We start from the raw sequence: 22,460 nt of genomic DNA on the forward strand, positions 1-22,460 counted from the left end.
GTCTTTCCTGTAGTGAGGGGCCCAAAACTGAACACAGGACTCGAGGTGCGGCCTCACCAGTGCCCAGTACAGGGGGACGATCACCTCCCTGCTCCTGCTGGCCACACTATTTCTGATACAGGCCAGGATGCCACTGGCCTTCTTGACCACCTGGGCACACTGCTGGCTCATATTCAGCTGGGTGTCAACCAGCATCCCCAGGTCCTTTTCCACTGCACAGCTTTCCAGCCACTCTTTCCCAAACCTGTAGCGTTGCGTGGGGTTGTTGTGACCCAAGTGCAGGACCTGGCAATTAGCCTCCAGTTGTCTTCATCCTACAGCACTGAATATCTTTCTTAGGATGAAAAGCTTGAGTCACCAAGCATTTGTGAGAAATTAGACCTCTCTGATACTTCAGTATTCTGTAAGGAGCTGGAATATATGGTGGAAAGATAATCTTGAAATGCTGGAATCAGCTGATGTTGCTGAGATATGCTGCAATATCACACACAGAGGCAGAGTTTACTCAGGCATGTTTTCTCCTCAGTGTATTGCATTTGTGCATTTCAAAAGATGGTTAGAAAAGGCACAGATAATCTGGGCCAAGTCATAATTTGCCAAGTTAGTGGTATTTAGTTGATTCCTGCTTTGTTTTAAGGAACTTTTGTATGGAAAACATCACACTTCTCACCGTATTTTTGTTCTTGATTTCAGTCTTATTAGGGACAAGTGGTTCTCTGTCTTAAAAGATCACAGAACAGGGTAGTCTTTCATGTTGCAAGCTCTACATAAAGAAAGAATTGTAGTTTCTGTCCAGGCAGAATAAATACTGCATCAAATAACATCATAATACTGCTATACTGATCTGCTTTGGTAAAGTTCAGTTGGTAATTTCAATCTAGGAGTAGTTTTTCCTTGGTTAGATACCTACTGGTTAACATTGTGTATGATAGAGAGATGTGGAGAAAGTCAGAGAAGATGACAAATGGGAATAAGGAGAGGATTAAAAAAAAATGGAGCTACTAAAAGCTTCTTGTAAGCTGTTTTCTTATAGATAGTGACCAAGTAAATGAATTGCCAGTGGTAACTATGTTACCTACTGGTGGAATAGTTAAGGAATAGATTATGGATCTTGAATTAGTGGAAAATTTTAATATGGTACATTGCTTCTCTAGTTAGCCAGGTGATATAAGCCTTTGTTACGTAGAAAGCTCTGTAAGACATTACTAATAAATGGCATTGTGTTTTGGAATATGAATAGATCACTGTTAAATCCTGCAATTCTCTTAAACAGTAACTGTCCTTATTCATGTCTGAACAAAATTAAAATTCTATTTACTTTCCACTGATCCCTAAAATTCCATATGTTTATGGCACGTAGTGTAGTGTAATACCAAATAAGCCGAACACTGCACCACAGAATATAGTTATCTTCTTTTTCCTAAAGGTTATAAATATTGCAGGCAGCATATCAGATTTTCAGTTTACCAGTAACACTTCCTTTAAAACAACTAGATTGGTTCATACAAAGTTAATGAAAAGATGTTTATTAGAATAGGAAACCTGTAATTGTCTTTTGTTTTCTTAGCCTCCTCCAGGAAATGTGAAAACACCTAATGTACCCAGTACCCAGCCAGCAATAATGAAACCAACAGAAGAACCACCTGCTTACACACAGATTGCAAAGGTTTGTCTGTAACTTTCAGGCACTAGGTTCCTTTTAATTATAATTATTTAAATATGCTTCTGGAATAATGTCTTTTATAAATAAGCATCACTTCTCGAATAATTTATGAAAATTAATACTGCCTTTAAGTAATTGGTTAATGCAAGAATTTGTGCAATATTAGGTCAGTCTTCATCCATAACTGGAGATGCTTAATTATTGGGAACAGTCTTCGAATGTTTATTTTGTGTTTGTATTTTTTATCAATATCTAACAATGCTTGTTTTGTTCAGGAGCATGCCTTGGCCCAGGCAGAACTACTAAAGCGTCAAGAAGAACTGGAAAGAAAAGCAGCTGAACTAGATCGCAGAGAAAGGGAAATGCAGAGTCTCAATCAGCAGGGGGGTATGCATGAAAAAAATACTTCTTTAAATTGCAGAAATTTCACTTTTTCTTAGAAACTGTTTTAGGTTTACAGTGACATTGTGTAACACATCAAAGAAGGGGTTTTATAATCTCTTCAGGAAAAGAAAGTTTATCTCCCTTGAGACAATGCATACAGTGAATAAAACTGGCCTGTCCTGTGCAGATTTTCACTGTAAAAAATGTAAATGTGGCCTCTTTTACATGTTACTCTCTGCTATCAGCTGTTTTTATTCTAGGTTAATATCTCAGTAATAGTATTGAATAGAAATGGAGCGTTTTGAGAAGTAAAAGTAACCTCATAAGTAATACCACTTTGATTTCTCTTCTGTCAGTATTTATAGCTGTAGGACAACTTTCTTCTTTTGAAACATTTTCTTATCTTTTGCTATGTTACAGACATAACATTCTATGCAAGTAGCAGAAAGATCTATTATTAAACTTTTATTAATTTTTTATATGACACTTTGGAACCCATAGTCAAGATCAGTACCTCATTTTGCCACAAACTTAAGTGTGCTGTGCAAAACCATCAGGTTTTTTATGGCAGTTTCACAAATGGGAAGATTTACATCCTCTTAACTGAAGATACTTTGCTAGAGTAGATCTATGGGAATATTCCTTTTCAAAAGGAAGAACTTAAGACTGAAGTTAGGAAGAAACCCCAAACAAAACACAGAACACTGTGTGCAAGGTTGACTTTGTGTGGTCTTTTCATTTGTATATAGAATTCTGACTGGTTTGTATCCACATGTGCTGTTTTTTTGAATGTGCAGCAGTACAATTCCAGATTGCGTAATTACTTAGTAATTCAAATTCTCAGAGAATTCTATAGAATAGGATATTTTCAGTTGGATGATCCTACCTGACCAATTCAGGGCTGACCAAAAGTTACTAAGGGCATCGTCCAAATGTCCCTTAAACACTGACAGGCCTGGAGCATCGACCACCTCTCCAGGAAGCCTGTTCCAGTGTTTGACCATCCTCTCAGTAAAGAAATGCTTCCCAACATCCAGTCTAAACCTCCCCTGGCGCAGCTTTGAACCATTCCCACACATCCTGTAATGGGATCCCAGGGAGTAGTAGAGATCAGCACCTCCCTCTCCACCTCCCCTCCTCAGGAAGCCGTAGAGAGCAGTCATATGCTAGTCATTTGCTAGGATCTGGGACTGGAGAATTGCTATTCTTCTTCTAAGTAAAAGCATTGTGGTGATATTGTCCCTTCATGAAAACATTTTTATTTTCTCAGTATTTGTTTCTTTCAGTCTCTCTATTAAATCTCTGTACCTCTTCTCCCAGATAATTTTTTTTTGGCTGTTTTTTCACTTCCTTCTCCATGTATTGCCCTTCATCTAATTTCACTGACTTATATTGATGGTCTGGATTGATTACTTTTCTTTTCCAGGCTTTAGGGACAGTTTTGTTCATCTGTATCTTAGGCAACATAACACAGATACCCCATGCATGTTTCAGGATATTTCTAAAATAGGTACTTGCTATTAGGTTGCAGTTGTTCACATCAAAGTGCTTGAAGAATCCATGAAGAATCTAAAGGATTCTTTAGGAATGGTGAGCAGAGAAAGAAGGAGCTTTTAAAGCTTTAAAGAAGATACTAGTTTTTTACCAAATGACTGTGTAAAAGAAGCTGCAAATCAGCAATTGTATATTGTGACTGAGGGGAAAAATAGTCTTTTGATTTTTTTTCTTTTGCACACTCATTTGAACTCCTTTGGAAACACTATAGAGTTGTCTTGATTTGAGGACAGGGTCTTTTGCAATACTCTAGCTATTTGCATTCAATTTAAGACGCTGGCTGCACATCTAGGACACGGTTGTCATACGCAATTGTCTACAGTGCAAAGATCTTCAAGTTGGTAGGTCAGCTCAGCTTCATGCCTTTGGTCTTTGCTCAGGTCCTGTGCAGCATTGCATTTGAGCTAATTGAGTGTGCTGCTTCCTATTTCAGCTAGTTTATTTGGACATGCCTGAAAATCCCTTTCTGTGCTTGCATGAAGCGAGTTCGGGGGTGTCTGCATTCATAATGTAGGCATGCCATTGAAGTTATGTTAATAGGCCTTGAGGTGGTAACTTGTGTTGAATGAAATAACTCTGAGCTAGCTCTTTGCTTATCAAGATACAATCTTGGAATATGAGTATCCAAAGTGTATTTAGAAAAAGACCACTTGGTTTTTGATCTCAAACTGTCTTACCAAGCTGTCTTTCAGTTCTAGTTGAAAATTTTTAAACCTGTACCACAGCAGCAGGAAAGCGCGTGAAATACAATTCTTTAATAACCTGAATTATTATAAGATACCTCAATTTTTCCATAACTCTGTCTTGAAACTGTCAGTCCTGAAAAAATAACCATATACTGCTGCATGAAAATCTGAATTATTATCAGATATTTTTCACATAAGGAATCCCAAAGTAGTTTTTAATATGGATGGGAATATTACTTGGTTGCCTTTGGTATGTTCCCTCTGCCAATCTCCTGCTCTGAAAGGCTTGGTAGAAATTTCAGTAGAAGAGGCAGAAAACTTTAACAGATACTCAGTGCTTTGGACCTGTTTGGACAGAACTGACAGCTTCATCTTGTCTGAGTGGGGAAACAAAAAAGAAATAATGCAAGTATGTAAGCTTTGCAAATTTTCTGTTCTTACCAGATGAACTGCTAGTAAAGATAGGGTTGAAAATAGAAATTGCAAGCCAAACCTTGTCAGAATTTCAAATAAAGGTGCCTTTAGGTTAGTCTCTAGTTCAGCTCCACTTTTGGAACACGGTGATTAATGTATCTCTTGCATCCAGAACCTGAAATGCTGTGGTAAAGGTTTGTTGCAGTTACTGTCTCAGGTGAGTCTCTGAGTCTGTACTTGGTATGCTTTGTGTTTGGCAGAATGTATACTCTAGCCTGTGAACAGATCAGCATATAGGAAATCCAAGTGCCTGACACTATGTCCTTTGTGGTGTCCTCACTCTGTCACCCAACTGTATCAAAATACAATCATGCTGTAGGGCATCTTCTTGTAACAAAGAAGTAGTTTAGACCATTTCAGTAGCTGCCTTTCTTGGGGCTTAAGGGCTTTTAGGTAAAGCTTTGACTGTAAACTATATTGGGAACTAGTTTAAAGTGTTAGAGTTAGCCTGGTGTTAAAAATACCAGGATTTTGAGAATGAAGAATGCTTTCCAGTTCCCAGTCTTTGTGTTCTACGAAGTATGTGAGTATGGTAGGACTATAGCAAAATGTGCATTTAAAAGTCCAGGGACTCTGAGAAATTTTTGTGTCTGCCTGTATCTGCTTGTTTTGTGAAGAATTCTCTTTTCATATTACTTTTTAAGAACTGTCAGATGCCTGCTTAGTCTTTTACATAGATAAAATACTGTGCTTTCCTTGATCTGTCTCCACTTCATTGTATTTTATTTCTGAAGTTTATTTTCAATATTGTGTGAGGATTGCTGATAAAACTCTTGGGTTTTGATAGCCCAAGTTATCCATATGCTTGTGAGACTCACGCATAAAACAATTCGAACAAGTCTAAATGCATACCTCTTTCTAGTATACAGAGATTAAAGCCCCCCTCCCCTTTTTTTTTTCTGTTTTGCAGGTAGAAAAAATAACTGGCCACCTCTTCCTGAGAATTTTCCAGTAGGTCCTTGTTTCTACCAGGACTTTTCTGTAGACATTCCTGTAGAATTCCAGAAGACAGTAAAGATTATGTACTATTTGTGGATGTGTAAGTATTTTTTTTAGAATAAAAAACAAAGTGCCTTTTCAAACTTGGTGATACATACCTGCTACTTTGGCTTTTGCAATATCTGTAATGAGAAATTGTTTTAAATCCAGAAGTCAAATGCTGAAGTGAAATCTTTTCGTTAGCTTCAATTTTAAAAGTATTGAGTTACTTCATAGAAGCTTCCACAGAAAAAAAGGAGGAGAATTATCCTAAGGCAATTTGGTTCTCGTATATTGCAGCTTTCTGGTTTAAGTATCTCTGTTGTTGTAAAATAAGATTTGACCATATATTAACTTAGAAATAATTTTACTGTTTTTAAAATCAGCTTATATATTATAAATAGAATTCACAATCAGTGTTAATAGACTCATGGGTTAAAGAAGTGTAATATCCATTTGCTTTAATATACAAGTTTTATATAGTTTAATATAGTTTTTAGTCTATAGTAGACAATATCATTTAAGTCTATTTGAAAAAATAGTGTAAAGTAAATTAGCTGAAGAATCAGTCCATGTTAAAACTATCCTTTATACACCAAGAATGCTCTACATCATCCTTGTGGGGTGAATTTTGCCGTCGTTCAGGTGCTGTGTTTTCACTGGAGAAATGCTGGATGAACCAAATATCCAGATGCCACAACATTTGTTTCTTCTGGCTTGTCCAGTGTGATGAGAGTCTAATAATTACTCTGAGACTGCAGAAATTAGCATACTAAGGGAATGTGAATTTCAGAACTTTTCTGTATTTTTTTCAGAGCTTCAGATTTAGTTAGCAAATCTCTGTAATTTTACCTGTTAATCTGGTAATTTTATTACTGTGATTGAACCATGTAATTGAAACACATAAAATGAGCAGTCAGCATTGAATCAAGTGAATTCCACTTCATCATAATCTGCAGCTTTCTATATTCATTGCTGGATCATTAATCTTCACATAAGCAACTACACTGTAGAATCACTAGTGACTCTCATAAATCTGACAGACATGTAAGATTTATATGAAATCTAAGATCAGGTACTCCAAAATTTTAGGATAGTTACTAGACCTGGGGGTGTTGGTTGACAGCCGGCTGAATGTGAGCCAGCAGTGTGCCCAGGTGGCCAAGAAGGCCAACGGCATCCTGGCCTGTATCAGAAATAGTGTAGCCAGCAGGAGCAGGGAGGTGATCGTCCCCCTGTACTGGGCACTGGTGAGGCCGCACCTCGAGTCCTGTGTTCAGTTTTGGGCCCCTCACTACAGGAAAGACACTGAGGTGCTGGAGCGTGTCCAGAGAAGGGCAACCAAGCTGGTGAGGGGCCTGGAGCACAAGTCTTATGAGGAGCAGCTGAGGGAACTGGGGTTGTTTAGCCTGGAGAAGAGAAGGCTGAGGGGAGACCTTATTGCTCTCTACAACTGCCTGAAAGGAGGTTGCAGTGAGTTGGATGTTGGTCTCTTCTGTCAGGTGGCTGGAGATAGGATGAGAGGAAATGGCCTCAAGTTGCGGCAAGGGAGATTTAGGTTAGATATTAGGAAAAATTTCTTTACTGAAAGGTTTGTCAGACATTGGAGCAGGCTGCCCAGGGAAGTCACCATCCTTGGAGGTATTCAAAAAGTGAGTAGAGAGTACTTCAGGACATGGTTGGACTCGATGATCTTGCAGGTCTTTTCCAACCTAAATGATTCTATGATTCTAATTCTGGCCATTTGCAGGACTGAGTTCAGAAAGTGCTGTTATGTTTTGAACACAAGGTGAAGTTGGGCAGTGAGAATTGGAATATTGCTGTTTTTCTTTTTCCTTCTTATGACAATAAATTAAAGAAGCAGCAATGTTATAGTATTCCAAAGTAATAGGAGTTGTACTTTTATACTAACATGATGGATTTTCTTCTAGGTAGGCTGAGATTTTAACTGAGTCCTTGCTCTTTTCCTTCTTTAGCTCTAGTACTCTCTGACTTAGGGATTACTCAGGAAGGAAGGAAAAGGGCATAATAAAGGAAAAGAAAGACAAAATCTATTTCAGGCTAAAAAAAAAAAAGGATTGAATACAGAACTCTGTGCCTTAGGGCTGACTGTTGAATCAGTCCTTGTGACTCTTCTTTCCTAGGATTGTATCTACATGGTTTGGCTCATTTTTCTTTAGAGTGGCTATGCTTCCTCAGTGGAAGCACTGATTACCATAGCAAACCAGCCTGCTTCTGCTTGCTGCTTTACGCTACATTTTGTTTCTTCTTCCAGAACTTCCTAGGTCTTGTAAGGCTTGGGGGTTCTGTGAACAAAATCACATTTGGATAAATCTAGTATGGTGTGCTCAGCACTTCGTAAAGTAGTTTAGTTTTCCTCGGCCTTTTTAGCAGCCTTAGGAACAAACCTTCCTGTTTCAATTTTCTGTGTGTTTCTGTGGTCAGTAGCAATTTTTATATCCTTATTGTATCTGAGGAAACTGTTTTACCTGTTTCAGAGCTATATGCTCTTTCTCTTATCAGAAAACAAGTCTGTTTGTATCCCTATTGTGTGGATTCATCCATCTTTTCTTTATTTGTATCAGAAGTCAGAGTTTTTTGATCCGTGGATTTTGTTTTATCTTGGCACATACTGTTTTTGTTGTTGTTTTTTTTCCCCTGGGGAGAGCCTTTTTTTTACTGACTGAGTGCTCCCATGTTTTTGTGAACAAGACAGCGATCAGTTAGCAATGGCTTCTGTCAGCTGCTGGTGGAGCTTTCCTATTCTCTCTTGATTTTGTGACCATTGCTGTTTTAGTGGCTTGCAGATAGAATGACAGTTTTCCTGGCACTTTAGCACTGAGCACTACTTTTTAGATCTCTCTATGCTGTTACTAACATTCCATGAGTCTTGACCCCTATCTAATACCAAAGAATATTTATTATTTGAAGTTACCAACCAAAGAGCTGCTTAATCTCATAGAAGGCTTTTGAGGCATTTGCATTTGTTACTTTTTATAGGTTGTGAATGTTTCCATTTTCTATGACCAAGACTTTTAAAGGTTTTCAAAGACCAATGATGTAAACTGTAGATTTTGGTAGAAAAATAATATCCCAAAGTGCCAACTTTTATGGTATTTTTTTCTGTTTAGGAGAGTTTCACCTCATCCATCCTTCTGTCTGAGGATATGATCAATAGTGCATATATCAGTCTGTGTTGATGTTTGTTCTGCCTCTTCCTGAAAAATTCCAAGGATGGACACTTCATAAACTCATCCCAAGCCTGTTCTAGTGTGTTGCTGTCTTTTATCATTAGAAGACGTTTCCCAGTATATATTTTAATTCTCCCTTCCTGTGTTTGACCTTCCCTGTTCTGTCCACTGTTGTTACGCAGAACACATTGACCCCCATTAGTCATCGCCTTTTTAGCATAGTTTACTCAGCCTTTCTTTCTAGCTTATGTTTTCTAGAGGTCTGATTGTTGGCTGCTGTCTTACAGATTCATTGCTTGGTCCACTCCATATTACTGAGAGTATTTTTAGTGTGTAGCATCAAGAATTCTACAATGTTGACTGTCCAATATTTTAACTAAAGTCCTAATGTACTGTATAGAGAGAAAAAAACACCTGCACATTTTTGATAGCATGTGCTTATGTTACGTGGTGATCTAAGCCTGCTTTAGATTATATTTTTTTCTGTGGAAAAGACTTCTGTCGTTTGTAAGGTGTGTTTGCACGTCTTACCTGCCCCCCCTCCAAACCGAGCAGAACAGACAAGGAACAAAAGCCTAAACTACATACATTTAAAGCCACTCTGTGCTCCAAGGTTGTGTGCGGCTGAACTTGACCAGCTTTGTCCTGACTTGTCAGTTGCCCTGTGGCTTCAAAACTCTCTGTTTTGTAGGCATCCCATTCTCCTTGAGGCAGCCCATTACAGCATGACAGTCCAGCTGATTCCTGGGAAGAAGCGCACTCTTCTGTCATGTGTCCTAGTGAGGACTTTGGTTTCCCAAGAATACCATCAATAAAACATTACTGAAATGAAACATATTACAAAAATCTATTTTCATACAGTCCCAAATGGGACAGCAAAATAATCAACTCAATAATGTAGATGCCAGATAGCACTGGTGCAACTTATGGTCTTTATCTACAATTCACTTTCAAACATTAACAGATGATAAAGTGTAGTTGATTAAGACAGGGAATGTATATCTAAGTAGGATTCTTCTGTACAAGGAAGTTTACCCTAATAAAAATGAAGTTGAGTCTAAATATTTATTGAACTAATATAATTTCCCATTTTTCACTCTTATTCTGGCATGAATGCCCTTTTTCTTTTTTTAACCTCAACTGCTTCCAAGCTAAACTAAGAGAAGGCTTTCTTAGATCCCTTCACACTGAGTACTGTATTGGTATAGCTGTGAAGTTACTGTCGTATAGACATTGCATGTTGCAGACTTCTGCCAAAGCCTTAGATCACTTCAGCCCCCATGTGGTCATTGTAATAACTTGTATTATGGTTTAATTTGAAGTGGCAAGTAGGTGCAAGGTACTTAAAACCACTACCCTGAACATAAAAACATCTGTCCGTTCATACAACAGCAAAGCTTATCTAGGTCACTTAGTGAAGGCATTGGCTCAAAGAACAAATGCCTTTCTGTACCTTGCAGCAGGCAGAGAGAAGGGTGAGTGGAGCGAAAGGAGAATTGTCAGTGAAGTCCCGTGTCTTCATCCATAGCTTGCTAACACTTGGCTTTTACAGCTGAGATTGTCCATGACAGTAGTGAAGTAGACCCCTGTGTTGCCAGCTCTATTGTGCTTAAGAAGTATCAGTAGCAGGTGTGACGTTTCAACCCTCTTCTGCATGGATGGTATTCTTTTAAAACTTGTCCTGCTATCATAATTGCACTTACAAAAAAAGTGGTAATTTCTGAAAGTTCAAACTCCACCAGAATGTGGATGTTTCTAGTAATTGAGGGCGTCTCCCTGTTTTCCAGTATTGACTAGAAAAAGAAAGAATACCCCTTACTAAGCTTTCTCATATTTGTTAAAGTCAGGCAGGAATTTGGATTTGTATCATCTGTTGTGCTTTCTGAGGCATATACACACAAATTCTGAAATGAGTTGCTTTCCTGACCTCTTGGAACAGTGCTAAGATATGTAGATGCACTAAATGCTTTTTATTTGAAAGTAAAAAGTTTTGTGTTTCTGGTGACTCTTAGTGGAAAATATGATTTGTCCATGCAATGATGTTGGCATTTTGCTTTAAGATTTTTTCCCACTAAGTTGATTTAGGGCTTATTTAAGTTCTAGTTAAGAGGGCAGCAAAGCGTTTGTGGAGTCTTTTTTTCAGAATCTTTATTATCTTGCCAGTTCTTCTGTTAACCTTACCTTCCAGTAGAATGACTGAAATGTTTCTCTGAACTTAAATAAAAAATCATTGCTGCAAGAGCAGCTTGTGCACTCTAAATTATAAATACTGTACTTTATCCTGGTCCACAAGGACAGAAACCATCCTCTGAGATAGCAAAATCACTCCTGAATCACTGCTTATTGCTGATCAAAGACAGAAATTCATGTTCGTCTTTTAAGTCTGGCAGAACTAACTTCTGTGTCAGCATGAAGGTAGTAGTTGTTACGTTTCTTAATACTGCTCTATCTTTTTCTGTTCTAAGAACTAAATATTTTTGAAATAAACTGTGAAGTTGTAATGCCAATGCATTTTCTTGAGTAGAAATTCAATAGTTAACCTGTAACAAGGTCTACCAATGAGAAAATACTATTATTGAGCTAAGAACAGAGCACCAAAAAGGCAGGTGTTTAAGACTAATGTTGTAAGAAATAGTTGAATATGCAATATGTATTAAAGCATCTAGAACAGCTTCTTGCAGATCTTACTTTTCTGAGAAACATTTTTACTGAGTGGGGTTTTTTTGCTTTATTACATCAAAGACAAAGAGCTTTTCACTAAAAGATTCTTTGGAAATTTTTATTTTCAAACTAGAATGTGGACAGTACTATATTTATGATGCATTTTATATAATTTATAAGCTTTGTCTCAAAAAATATTCAGTAGTCTGTTAAATATCTGTATCAAGTTATTACTGTAGAAAAAGTATCTATTATTGCAGCTGTAGAAACCTTTTTTTGTCATTTTAAGTTTCAAAATGTCTTATTTTTATGACAGGATTTTTTCCTTCACCATATACCTGATAGTACTTGAATTTTCATGTTCAGTACTTTCACTTGTGAATACACAGTTTACCTGAAAGTTAGAAGACTTTATAAAAACCAGCTTATTGCTGAGGGTATTGAGAGGGTATTGATTTATTGTCAGCATACTGATGTTTTGTTTAAAAATGCTCAGTTTGGGTATTACTGTAACAGTTGTAATAATTTATTGTATAAACATAACTTAATTAAGACTATTTTGCTTTTGCTTCTACAGTCCATACAGTGACACTGTTTCTTAATATCTTTGGATGTTTGGCCTGGTTTTACGTTGATGCTACACGAGGGGTTGATTTTGGATTGAGTATTCTCTGGTTCTTGCTTTTTACCCCTTGTTCTTTTGTCTGCTGGTACAGACCACTTTATGGAGCTTTCAGGTAAACACTTCGGCTTGACTTAGGATATTTAAAAACTTGTCGAAATGCATTAACATTCCAGAATTTGCTTGATTATCATTATGATAATCCTTTAATATGCTTTCATTAGAAACAAGTAGTATGTTTGCCATTAATTCAGTTGTTGTATTTGAAACATAGATGGCAATAGTTAGGAATATCATGGAATACCCTTTAAAGTATTTATAGCTTCTACTATTGACAAAATATTTGTAGGAAATATTTAACTTTGTATTGGGCTGATGACAATTCTACGGAAGATTCTCATTAAATCTCTGTCCCTTCACACCAAGAACTTGAGAGGTTAATAGTTAAGAGTGTCTTACATTTTGGCTTCCTGAATGAACTTCATAAAACTACACTTAAAAATCTTATATTGTTGAGTGACCTACAGTGTCTGTAACTGAAGTAGGCTGAGATTCTTAAGAATGAGTAGAGCAGGTATATCGTAATCAGACTCTAGTATTTTTCCTAGCTTTTAGCAATCTTTGCAGACTTCACAATTGTGAGGTGTGGTAGTATTGAGTTTAAGAATAGAATGGTTGGTTTGCATGCAAAATTGAACTTTTTTTTTTTTTTTTTGGTGAAAATCAGCAAGTAGCGATTCTAAATCCTGTACTCTTACAGTATTTCTTGGGATTTTTTTTACATTGAAGTGATTCAAGATAGTCTCAGTTAAAGTGCACTAATTCTTGTAGAGAAAGATTGATGACCAGAAATTGCAGTTAAGCCTAACCTTTTAGATTAAATGAGACGTTTCTTTTTGCTAACCAAGGAGGTATTGTTGTACCCACACATCTTTGAGGAATCATATAGTTTAACTTGCATTTGCTCTCTAGTAAATCCATAACTTTTCTTAATGAATATTGTTTGTTTGGAAAAGGAAAACTACTTCTTGCATATTCAACTGTTGGTCAGTTGCTCAGCTGAAAATGAAATAGTTTCTGAACTGAACTGGTTCAATAAATAGAAATGAACAAACTCCCTTCTGCAGTAAGAGCTGTGAATGGCAAAATCTGATTCTGTGACTTAACTACGCGATTTCTACTTTCTTTAGAACTCTGGTAGCAAGCATATCATATGATCATTAGTTGTGACAGTAATAAGTTGAGGTCTTTGTTGAGATTTTGCCTGTACTTTTTTTTTTTTTTTTTACTTTCAGTCTATGTCAGGCTGGCATTTTAGTAATTTAAACAGCAAACATATCTTGTATATTTTGCTTTTAAGCAACAGCTGCTTCAGTATTCTGGTCTGCACTATGTTTCATTAATTCCATATTAGATTTTATTTCCTTTTACAAGTAAAATATTTTCTTCCCATCCTGCCAGCACTGTGAACTTCAGTCTGAAAGTGGAGCAGAATTCTGGTTTTCATGCATTGTAGCAAAACTTCTGTGTTTTGTCTAAGAGGCCCTGCTGTGTGCTGAACAGAACACAAAGGAATAGTATATTGCTGCTATTCTCACCTGTGTTAGAGGTACAGGTGGCAAAAATACTATATTAAAGAAGGAGGAGCAGCTCTTGTCAATAAACACTCTACAAAATCACAGAATTACTGATACTTCAATCGACTGTCAATAAATGAAAGCACTTTTTCTCTAATTAATGCAGAAAAAAATTTTAGATTGGTATTACAATATTTGCAAAAAGTCATTAATTTCCTGGCTGCTTTAATCTTTTTCCCCGCCTCTTTCAGGAGTGACAGTTCATTCAGGTTCTTTGTGTTCTTCTTTGTATATATCTGTCAGTTTGCTGTACATGTACTTCAAGCTGCAGGATTTCAAAGATGGGGAAACTGGTGAGTATTCTGTTTGATGTAGCATTGTACTGTCTGTGAGAGAAACACTCAGATTTGATACAGAACCTACAATACAGTCTGTTTTTTAAAAATAATATCTTGTGTTCACCAGAATTGTTACATTTAGCACTCAAAAAAAGCATTTTTGGAGTGCTCTTAACTAGGAAAAGTGGGTGAAACATATCCCGAGAGTGTGAGGTACTTCTGTTGCTAGGCTGGTCAAAATTTTGTCCTTCAATGTAAACCACTTTGAACTATCCTTTTATACATAACCTCCTCTATTTTGGTGGCTTGTGGAGATGTTACTTGCTTATATTTAACATAAACACATAAGCAAAACTTAGAGAAAATGAAAATTATTAAAACAGTAATAATATACTGTTTTCCTATTATTTTGTATCATAAATTCTAATTATATTAATATACTTACTACTTATTAAGGAAATTTATGGCTAAAATGTGAAGAATGAGTCACCAATATATTTGGGTGAATATAGTGGTATATTTTTGATACTATTTGAAAAGCTTATTTGTCCAAGTGAGGTCCTTATTCTATAGTAGCTGACTTTTCCTTTTTATGCTTCTAAGTATATAAGCTTTTACATGAAGCTTTTATGTGAATCAGCTATTTGAGGCTTAGAGGTCTAATATCAAAGAAAAGCTATTGGGAATCAGTCACTGTCCTTGGAAAAAAACCCAACAAGCTTTAATTAACTAAAAGCATGGTTGTAGTAGCCTGCTGGTAGCATGGAGAGCTATGACTGGCAGTACTGTAGCTGGGTAGTGACACTTCTTTGCTTTGTATCAGTGCTTTTTGCTGCCATCCTCCAAACATACATAAGGCAGACAAAACAGCACTGCTTTAGAACAGTAATGTAAAGAAAGATCCTGTTTTATTATTTTTGCTCTCATATCCACTATTTTGCTTTTTCATAGATACCTTGATTGACATTAACAAAATAAAAATATATTTTAGAGGGCCAACTCTCCAAGTATGTGGAATGTGCTTTTAAGAATACTTGGGGAAGGGGTATGAAAATGCTAATTACGGTTTGGATTTTGGAGTGTTGTGGTGGAGTCTGGTTGGACATTGGGGATATCAAAGCAATTTGAAACAGGTAGAGGACAGTTTTAAGGTTCTTTGGGTTTATGGAAATTTTTTTCTGTGGAAGAATCTTTTCCATCTGAATGTTTTATTTTTCTTAAGGCAACCTGCTTTTTGTGCTTTCAAGTTTGATATTGTATTTTTCTGTTGGTGTTTCAATTTTGAAGAATGGGGAAATGTTGAAGTAGATACTGAGAGCGCAATCTTTTCTATTAATTAATCTGATGATAACCTCAATTAAGAAAGTATCATCGTGTGGATACAATTAAATAAGTCTTCCGACATAGAAGCTGTGTGTGTTTGTGGCATGTTTTTGGTTTATATTTAAAGTAGTTAGAAGCTATCTTTTTAGGAATGTTTTCTCTTCCATGAAGTCTAGTCTTAAATCAGTCTGACATGACAGTATGACAACAAAAACCCCAAAGTTGTTGAGCAACTCTCTAATTTCTTCAAAATTCTGCTTAAGGGTAATCATCTTTACTTCAATTTTTCATAGTATCTTCACTGCATGCATTGGGAAAAAATGGAAACTAAGCTCTAAAAGCTTACAATAGAACTGAAATATGTTTATGTAGAATTCCTATGACTTTTTCTTCAAAAATATTCAAAGTTGATCAGAAACAGGAGGTTTTAAAGCTTCCCTTGATGTGGATACCTGTGGTTGAATGGTTCATGTGCTGTGCTAGTGAAGTTTGTCCTTTCTTTTTCCTTCAGTGGGTGGATTTCATCTCTTACTGGTCTTAATAAGAGTATTCCTGTTGGCATTATGATGATAATCATAGCTGCACTTTTCACAGCATCTGCTGTTATCTCATTAGTTATGTTTAAAAAGGTAAGTTACATATTATTCCCCTCTTCTGTTTCCTATGTTTGATCTGGGTTTTGTTTTCCTGCTTGAGGGAGGTACTCTCTTACAAAGTAATGGGAATTAAATTAAATTCTTGGGGGTGTGCCTTACTATTAACAACTGCACTTCTTTGCTTATACTGTTGTGGAGTTACAAAATGCTGTTTGCACAATGCATCTATTTTCTGCAAACTAAAATAGGGAAGGATAGCTCTGAGTAAGAGAAATTGGGAGGTAAGCTCACACTGAAATGGTAGGTGAATGCACTGGACACTATGATTGTACCTGTAGATGCCAGGTTGTAATTTTCAAATCTGTGGTGATTCATCAGGCTGAGTGAAGTGTGATTCCAATGATTGCTAGGTTTCAGCTCTTACCAAAATCATTCCCATTAAAATCAATAGAAAAGGGAGATGCCTGGCACTTCAGAAAAGGTTTTTATTTCTCTGCTTCTATTATTTTAACATTTTGTTGCCAATTAATGATTGCATAACATGAAAGCTCAAAGAAAGACGCTTTTTTCACTTGGTTACTTTTTGTGAATTTCCATCCAGAAGACCTAAGTTTAGATACGAATGTGCTGGTAAGTTTTTGATGTAGATAAAATGTAACTGAGAATTCTGCTGATGATGTGCTGGCAATTCTAATAATTCAACCTCAGTTACAGTTATGCTTAAAGATTTTCACATACCCAAGGTCTTCTGGCCTATTTTCAGTAAGGCAGAAATTTTAAGTGTTCCCTGGAGATGTCCCTTCTCCTTACTTGTTTTCTGTATAAAAATACTCAGATACAGGAGAAAGAAACAAGCAAGAAAAATGTATGGTGGAGCATTTTTTTTTTACACTCTTTCTACCGTATGCATCTGGATTATTTTAAAAAGCCTGCATACTCAGATGGGACCTGGTGTATCTTTATGGATGAGAAATAGTCACATTTGTAACAAAGAAAAAAGTTACAACGTTAATTTTCTTGCTACCCTTGAATGAAAATGTCTTTGCAGTCTTATTTGACAACTTTATTGTGACTTGATAGAATATGAATCAGAACTAGCATTTTAATTTTAATAGTCAGGTAATTGGAAGTTACTCAGGACTTGTTTTTTTGTTGTACTAGAGGTTATGTGCCATATTGTTTAGCATGTTTGTTAAGTGATATTGTTTGATATCTCTGCTTATTATGCAGAGCTATGGGTCATCACAGTAGTTTAGCAGATACATATCTGCATTATTAGGATATTTTATGCTTTTTAATATTCAGTCATAGCATAGCTTGTTCTTGTAACCGTATCAATCAGAGAAATTAAAATTCTTTAAAAATTGATGTAGAAAAAGGTTCACCAATGTTACTGACACAGTGGATTCAAAACTACTTTTTTTTGGTTTTGTCTCCTGCTGGTTTTTTTAACATGCACACTTACTAACTCTTTTAATGAGCATGACAAGTTGTATACAAATTGAGACGGAAGACATTTTTGCGAGCTACGAGCCCTGTGTTATGTTAAGGATGCAGCCTGTTTGTGTATTTAAATATGTTATTTCACGCAGTAGATACCACACACATTTTAGTAAAGACCTATGAGACCCCTCTGGACTTGCAAACTACATGCAGCAGGGCAATCAAAAGTTGTAGCATTTGTGGAAAAAAAGTCCGTTTACTCATTTCTGGATCCCTCCAAACACATGAGCAAACCAGATTTCCCCACCACACAGCTCTGCTTCATGTTTGAGACTTTGCTATTAGTCTACCAAGAAATGGAAGGCTCAGCACTGTTTTTCACTGCTTTTCCAACTCCCTAGGTGCATGGTCTCTACCGCACGACTGGTGCTAGTTTTGAGAAGGCGCAGCAGGAGTTTGCAACAGGAGTGATGTCCAACAAAACTGTACAAACTGCTGCAGCCAATGCCGCATCAACAGCAGCAACCAGTGCAGCTCAGAATGCATTCAAGGGTAACCGAATGTAGGGAAACATAAAAATTCATCATGGTTCTTGTCAATTGTACTTTATTTTCCATTCACTTATTATATTCCCTAAAAGCCTAGATCAAAATTCACACAGCATGTTTGTCTCTTCTGCAGCTGTGCATGGGTAAAATGGGAAATGTTTGGTTTATTTTATTGTAAATTTATTTATTTTAAGAAGATAACCATTCTTTGCCCTTTTTTAAGATGTTGCATTCTTGAATTATAAAGCCTTCCATATTTTATGGAGGATAAATAATTTCAACAATTGGCCTGAGAATGAATTGTGGTATATAATGATCAAATAAATGTATTAAGAATTCGGAAGGGCTTTTTAGTGGGTTCACACTCCGATATTTTTTTAAACTTCAAGAAAGTACTTTGGATCAATTATTTTTCTTTGTAAGAACTGTTTGCCCTATTTCTACTATAAGAAATGGGGTAGACTGAGAGATGTAGAAAGTTAAGTTTGGCTACTGCTTTTGCAATTTCAGCAGCAGCTGGAGGACAAATGAAAGTAGGGTAGATACTATAAATTCTTTTCTTTTTTTTTTTTTAGGATAAGTCTTTTGATATAAACCTGTAAGTTTGCATGAATCCTGTTGAGTTATCTGATCTTGTTTAAATAGTGTTTTTGCCACTTTATAATAATAGCATTTGTTTGTATCTATTTTCATGGAGTATTCTCTACTTGTGAGAAATGACTATGGTACATAAACATTCTCTGTAATAGAATGTGTAATGCAGTGTACAGTTTAAGGAAGTTAACTGATGGTTTCAATCACAGAGCTAAATGATTATATATTTGCTATTTTTAATTTCAATATTCATGTCTTGGGGTAATAATTTTGCTGGAAAAGAAACCAATATTGACTTCTAGAACACTAGTTTCTTGCCTATCTTCCCTATTCTATGTGCAGTGGTATTTTTGTTGTATTGGCGATTTTTGGGGTTTGTTTTTTTTTTTTTTAGGTGTAGATTTGTGTTTAACAGTGGTACTAAATTTCGCGCCTAGTCAGTCACTCCGTTTACTGCTTGTCCAAAAACCTAAATATACAATATTTAATTTTCTAACAGGTCTAAACCCAAGCTTTTTAAGCAATGGCATTTAACAGATACTTGAATTCATTTTAATGTTAACTCGGCCATCTCTGTGATGTGATTTAAGCTAGGGCAAAAAAGCTTTTAAACTATTTTGAGTTGGAAAAGTGAGAAATCTTCCATCTTTAACAAAGTTAATTTTTAACTCATTGAACTGGAGGCCTAAAAGGTTAAATTAGTGCTGTGGAACTGAACAATCCATAATGGTACATACCATCATTATATTCTAGAATATAATCAGAACTTAGTGTAACGTCATGTTTCTCTCATTTGAAGACTATAAATAGTCTTGGATTGTCTCATGAGTCTTATGCACAATACTTGGGCTGTTTTTTCGAACTCCGTTTTAGGAAATGAAAACAGGAATGACCGCATCCCACAACCTGTATAAGTATACACTGTGGCTGAAATGAATTTGGCTCTTAAGGTGAATCCCCTTTAGTAAGACAGCATAAAATTCTGAGGCCCCCTCCATGTTCTGAATGTGGACTGACTTTCATAAATTCTTTTTCACTGCACTGTATTCATAATAACAGAGGAGCATTACCAAAAATAAAACCCCTAGCTTAATCCCTGGATCAGTATTGCACTGTTAGCATGAAGTCCCTATTAGTCTCCTTTCTTTTGCTAATTTCTTTAAATCCAACTTGAATTTGGACAAATGTAGTTTCAGCTATGCTGAAGTTCATATTAATGAGTATACTTGCTTCTAAATGTTCTCTGCATCATGAAGTTAAAAGCAATTTAAATATTCTGTGTACAGGGGCTGTACAATTTCATACTAGTGGACATGCTAGCATTGAACTTAAATTTGTGTGGAATGTTGTTAAAAGCTTTCCAGATAAAAGCCATAATTTTCTATTGAGATCAGGCACCATTCTTCTAGCAGCTGTGTATCAAGGTTGTTCTTTCCATGATCTTTTAAACTTAACTTGAGGGTTGTATCTAGGAACTTTACTATGGATTACTTTTAAATCTAAATTTAAGCAATTCTCTTGGTATCTCTTGGATAGGAATCCCAGGGACATCATCCTTGCAATTTAACTTAAGCTGAAGATTGCATAATAACATACATTACCAGAATATATTATGGAGAAACACGTTAGGAATAAAACCTGAATTTGGCAGGTAGATTTTTTTCTCAAATGTTTAAAGGCTCTTTGAGAAAACATTTTATGTTCTATGTATAGGGAGCTTTGATTTGTAATGTCATGGGTTGAATGTATGGATTTAATCCTCCTTAGTGAAATTCAAGGTTCAGTTACACGTGAATTGTTTAAACCAGAAATCTCTGACACTTTGCAGCCCAAAAGGGAGGGAGAAGTTTGAGTTTAGCTTTGACAATGGAAGGCTGGTATTTGTTAAAATATTTTGTACCTAACGAAAACTAGATTTTACAGTCTTTTATTAATTACTCAGAGTATGGCACCCACTTAAGTTGTCATTTTGTAGTATAGTGGCAAACTGAGTACAAAGTATGAAGTTTAAACACTGGAATGTCAGTAGTCATTGATCTGTAATTTAGGAGTTGGTTTTATTTATCTGAGGGATGTTTGTATATTTTGTAAATTACTAACAATGCTCTGCCATCCTGGTGAATGTCATGGTTCTGTACAAATGCACTTCTTCTGTCCCTCTGTTGCATGTCTGAGTAGTTCAGAACTTTTGTATATTTATTGTATTAACACAGTGTCATAGAATAAAAAAGGACTTTTTTCCTGGATGTTTGCTCTGTATAGTTTTCACCAATATAAGGATTTTTCTTCTAATGGTCAGGATAATGTGCAGGGTGGATGATCTGTGTAAAAGTCTCACTTGGTTTTTATAATTCTGTATATAAGTGCTGTAATTCTGCTGAAATGGGGAAGCAAAATGTCCACTATCAAAATAATACCGTAGGGTATTGAGAATTAGTCTACTCAACTGTTACGAAGAAAATTCTGAAAACACTCCCAGCCCACTTTCTTGTGCTGTAAACTCACGAGGGTTAAAATCTAAACATGTTTTGTCGTTACTGAATGAAATTCTGCAGGTATTAAGTGAATCTTAAAACACTATTGAAAGTAAAATGAAGTTGCTGAAAACAATGTTGCATTACTAGTGTTTATTTTCCTAATTTCTGCCTATGGATTGACATTTCTGTATCACTGCAGTGTCTTGCTTTTTTTTAGGCACTATCACAGTCTGTTAATTTTTTTCATCTAATATTGACTGTAACACCTGCTTTTTAGTACTGAATTTATCAGTGGGTTTTCTTCAAAGGGCAAAACAACTTCATCTAGACCACTGTGATGTAGTTACGTTTGCAAATGCACAATACAGGGAAGAGTGCTCTGAGGTACAGTCAGTATTATTTTGGGAGATAGCAGAGCTGAGTTTTTGAAGACACTTGTGCATGCATGCATCATTTAGTAGTGAAATTCTTCATCAACTTCATCTGTTTCTTTGTAATTTACAGATCTAGGATGGCAGTGGCAGGAGACTAAAGGAACGGTTTTTCTACTTTCTTGTAAATGGTCAGCACAATTGTGCAGCATGATCCCATCTTGTTTTATGGTTAGAATTATTACACTATTTAAGTGCTGTTGTGGGGAGATGATTCCTCTGGTTTGCTGAGGCTAGTTTTCCTCAAGAAGTTGTAAGCACGAAGTTGGGAAGGCATGCACACACAGAGAAAACAGCACCGGGAAGAGAACTGTGATTAAAAATACTCAGTGATGAGAACTTCTGGAAAGGTATTTCCGTCAAGGAAAAGGCACACACCAAGAGCATTCTGGTTATGAATCAGTAGTACAGCACAGTGGATCAGATAATTAAAACAAATGTGTGTTAGGTTTCACTGAATTACATTAAAATGTGTAGGGATTAGTTCATACTTTTTTTTCCTGCAAATCAGTTTTATGTCTGCAAGTAGCTTTTCTTCTCACTAGAAAAATCAGGAAGACTTAGAAAAGAAGTGATGCAAATTTCTTACCTCAGCAGCAGAATACTAGTTTAACTTTATGCTAGGATTAAACTACATACCATGTCACACACTACTGAGGGAAGAAAAAAATGTGTTGATGGGACATATGACTTGTGGATCACACTGACGTGCATTTTGTTCTGGAAAAAAAGAAACGAATTCTCCAGCTGTTTAACGGAAGCATATACAGCTCATCTGAAATGTGCTTTTTGTTGGATGAATGGATAGTGATTACACCAAACAACCGTGCTTTTAATTAGTTTGTTTCACTGTTTCTCAATACACTCGGTGCTGCTATGTGACTAAGTAATGCGTGTTTATATATGAAATGTGTGTTTAT

The 22,460-nt window shown here is 36.1% G+C and overlaps 1 protein-coding gene across 2 annotated transcripts in view; it reads left to right on the forward strand.

Moving 5' to 3' along the window:
- Positions 1–21,239, forward strand: part of SCAMP1 (secretory carrier membrane protein 1) — a 47,391-nt gene extending 26,152 nt beyond the window's left edge. For both annotated transcript variants that reach the window (XM_010582858.1, XM_010582857.1), the window contains exons 3-9: positions 1,568–1,666; positions 1,939–2,050; positions 5,672–5,800; positions 12,169–12,328; positions 14,042–14,143; positions 15,963–16,080; positions 17,892–21,239. In XM_010582858.1, the coding sequence (XP_010581160.1) occupies positions 1,622–1,666; positions 1,939–2,050; positions 5,672–5,800; positions 12,169–12,328; positions 14,042–14,143; positions 15,963–16,080; positions 17,892–18,056 (831 nt within the window). In that variant the 5' untranslated portion in view covers positions 1,568–1,621 and the 3' untranslated portion in view covers positions 18,057–21,239. The remainder of the gene's footprint in view (positions 1–1,567; positions 1,667–1,938; positions 2,051–5,671; positions 5,801–12,168; positions 12,329–14,041; positions 14,144–15,962; positions 16,081–17,891) is intronic.
- Positions 21,240–22,460: the final 1,221 nt, after the last annotated feature.

This window comes from Haliaeetus leucocephalus, unplaced genomic scaffold, assembly GCF_000737465.1.
Source record: "Haliaeetus leucocephalus isolate CR32 unplaced genomic scaffold, Haliaeetus_leucocephalus-4.0 Scaffold849, whole genome shotgun sequence".
In the NCBI taxonomy this organism is placed as follows: domain Eukaryota; kingdom Metazoa; phylum Chordata; class Aves; order Accipitriformes; family Accipitridae; genus Haliaeetus; species Haliaeetus leucocephalus.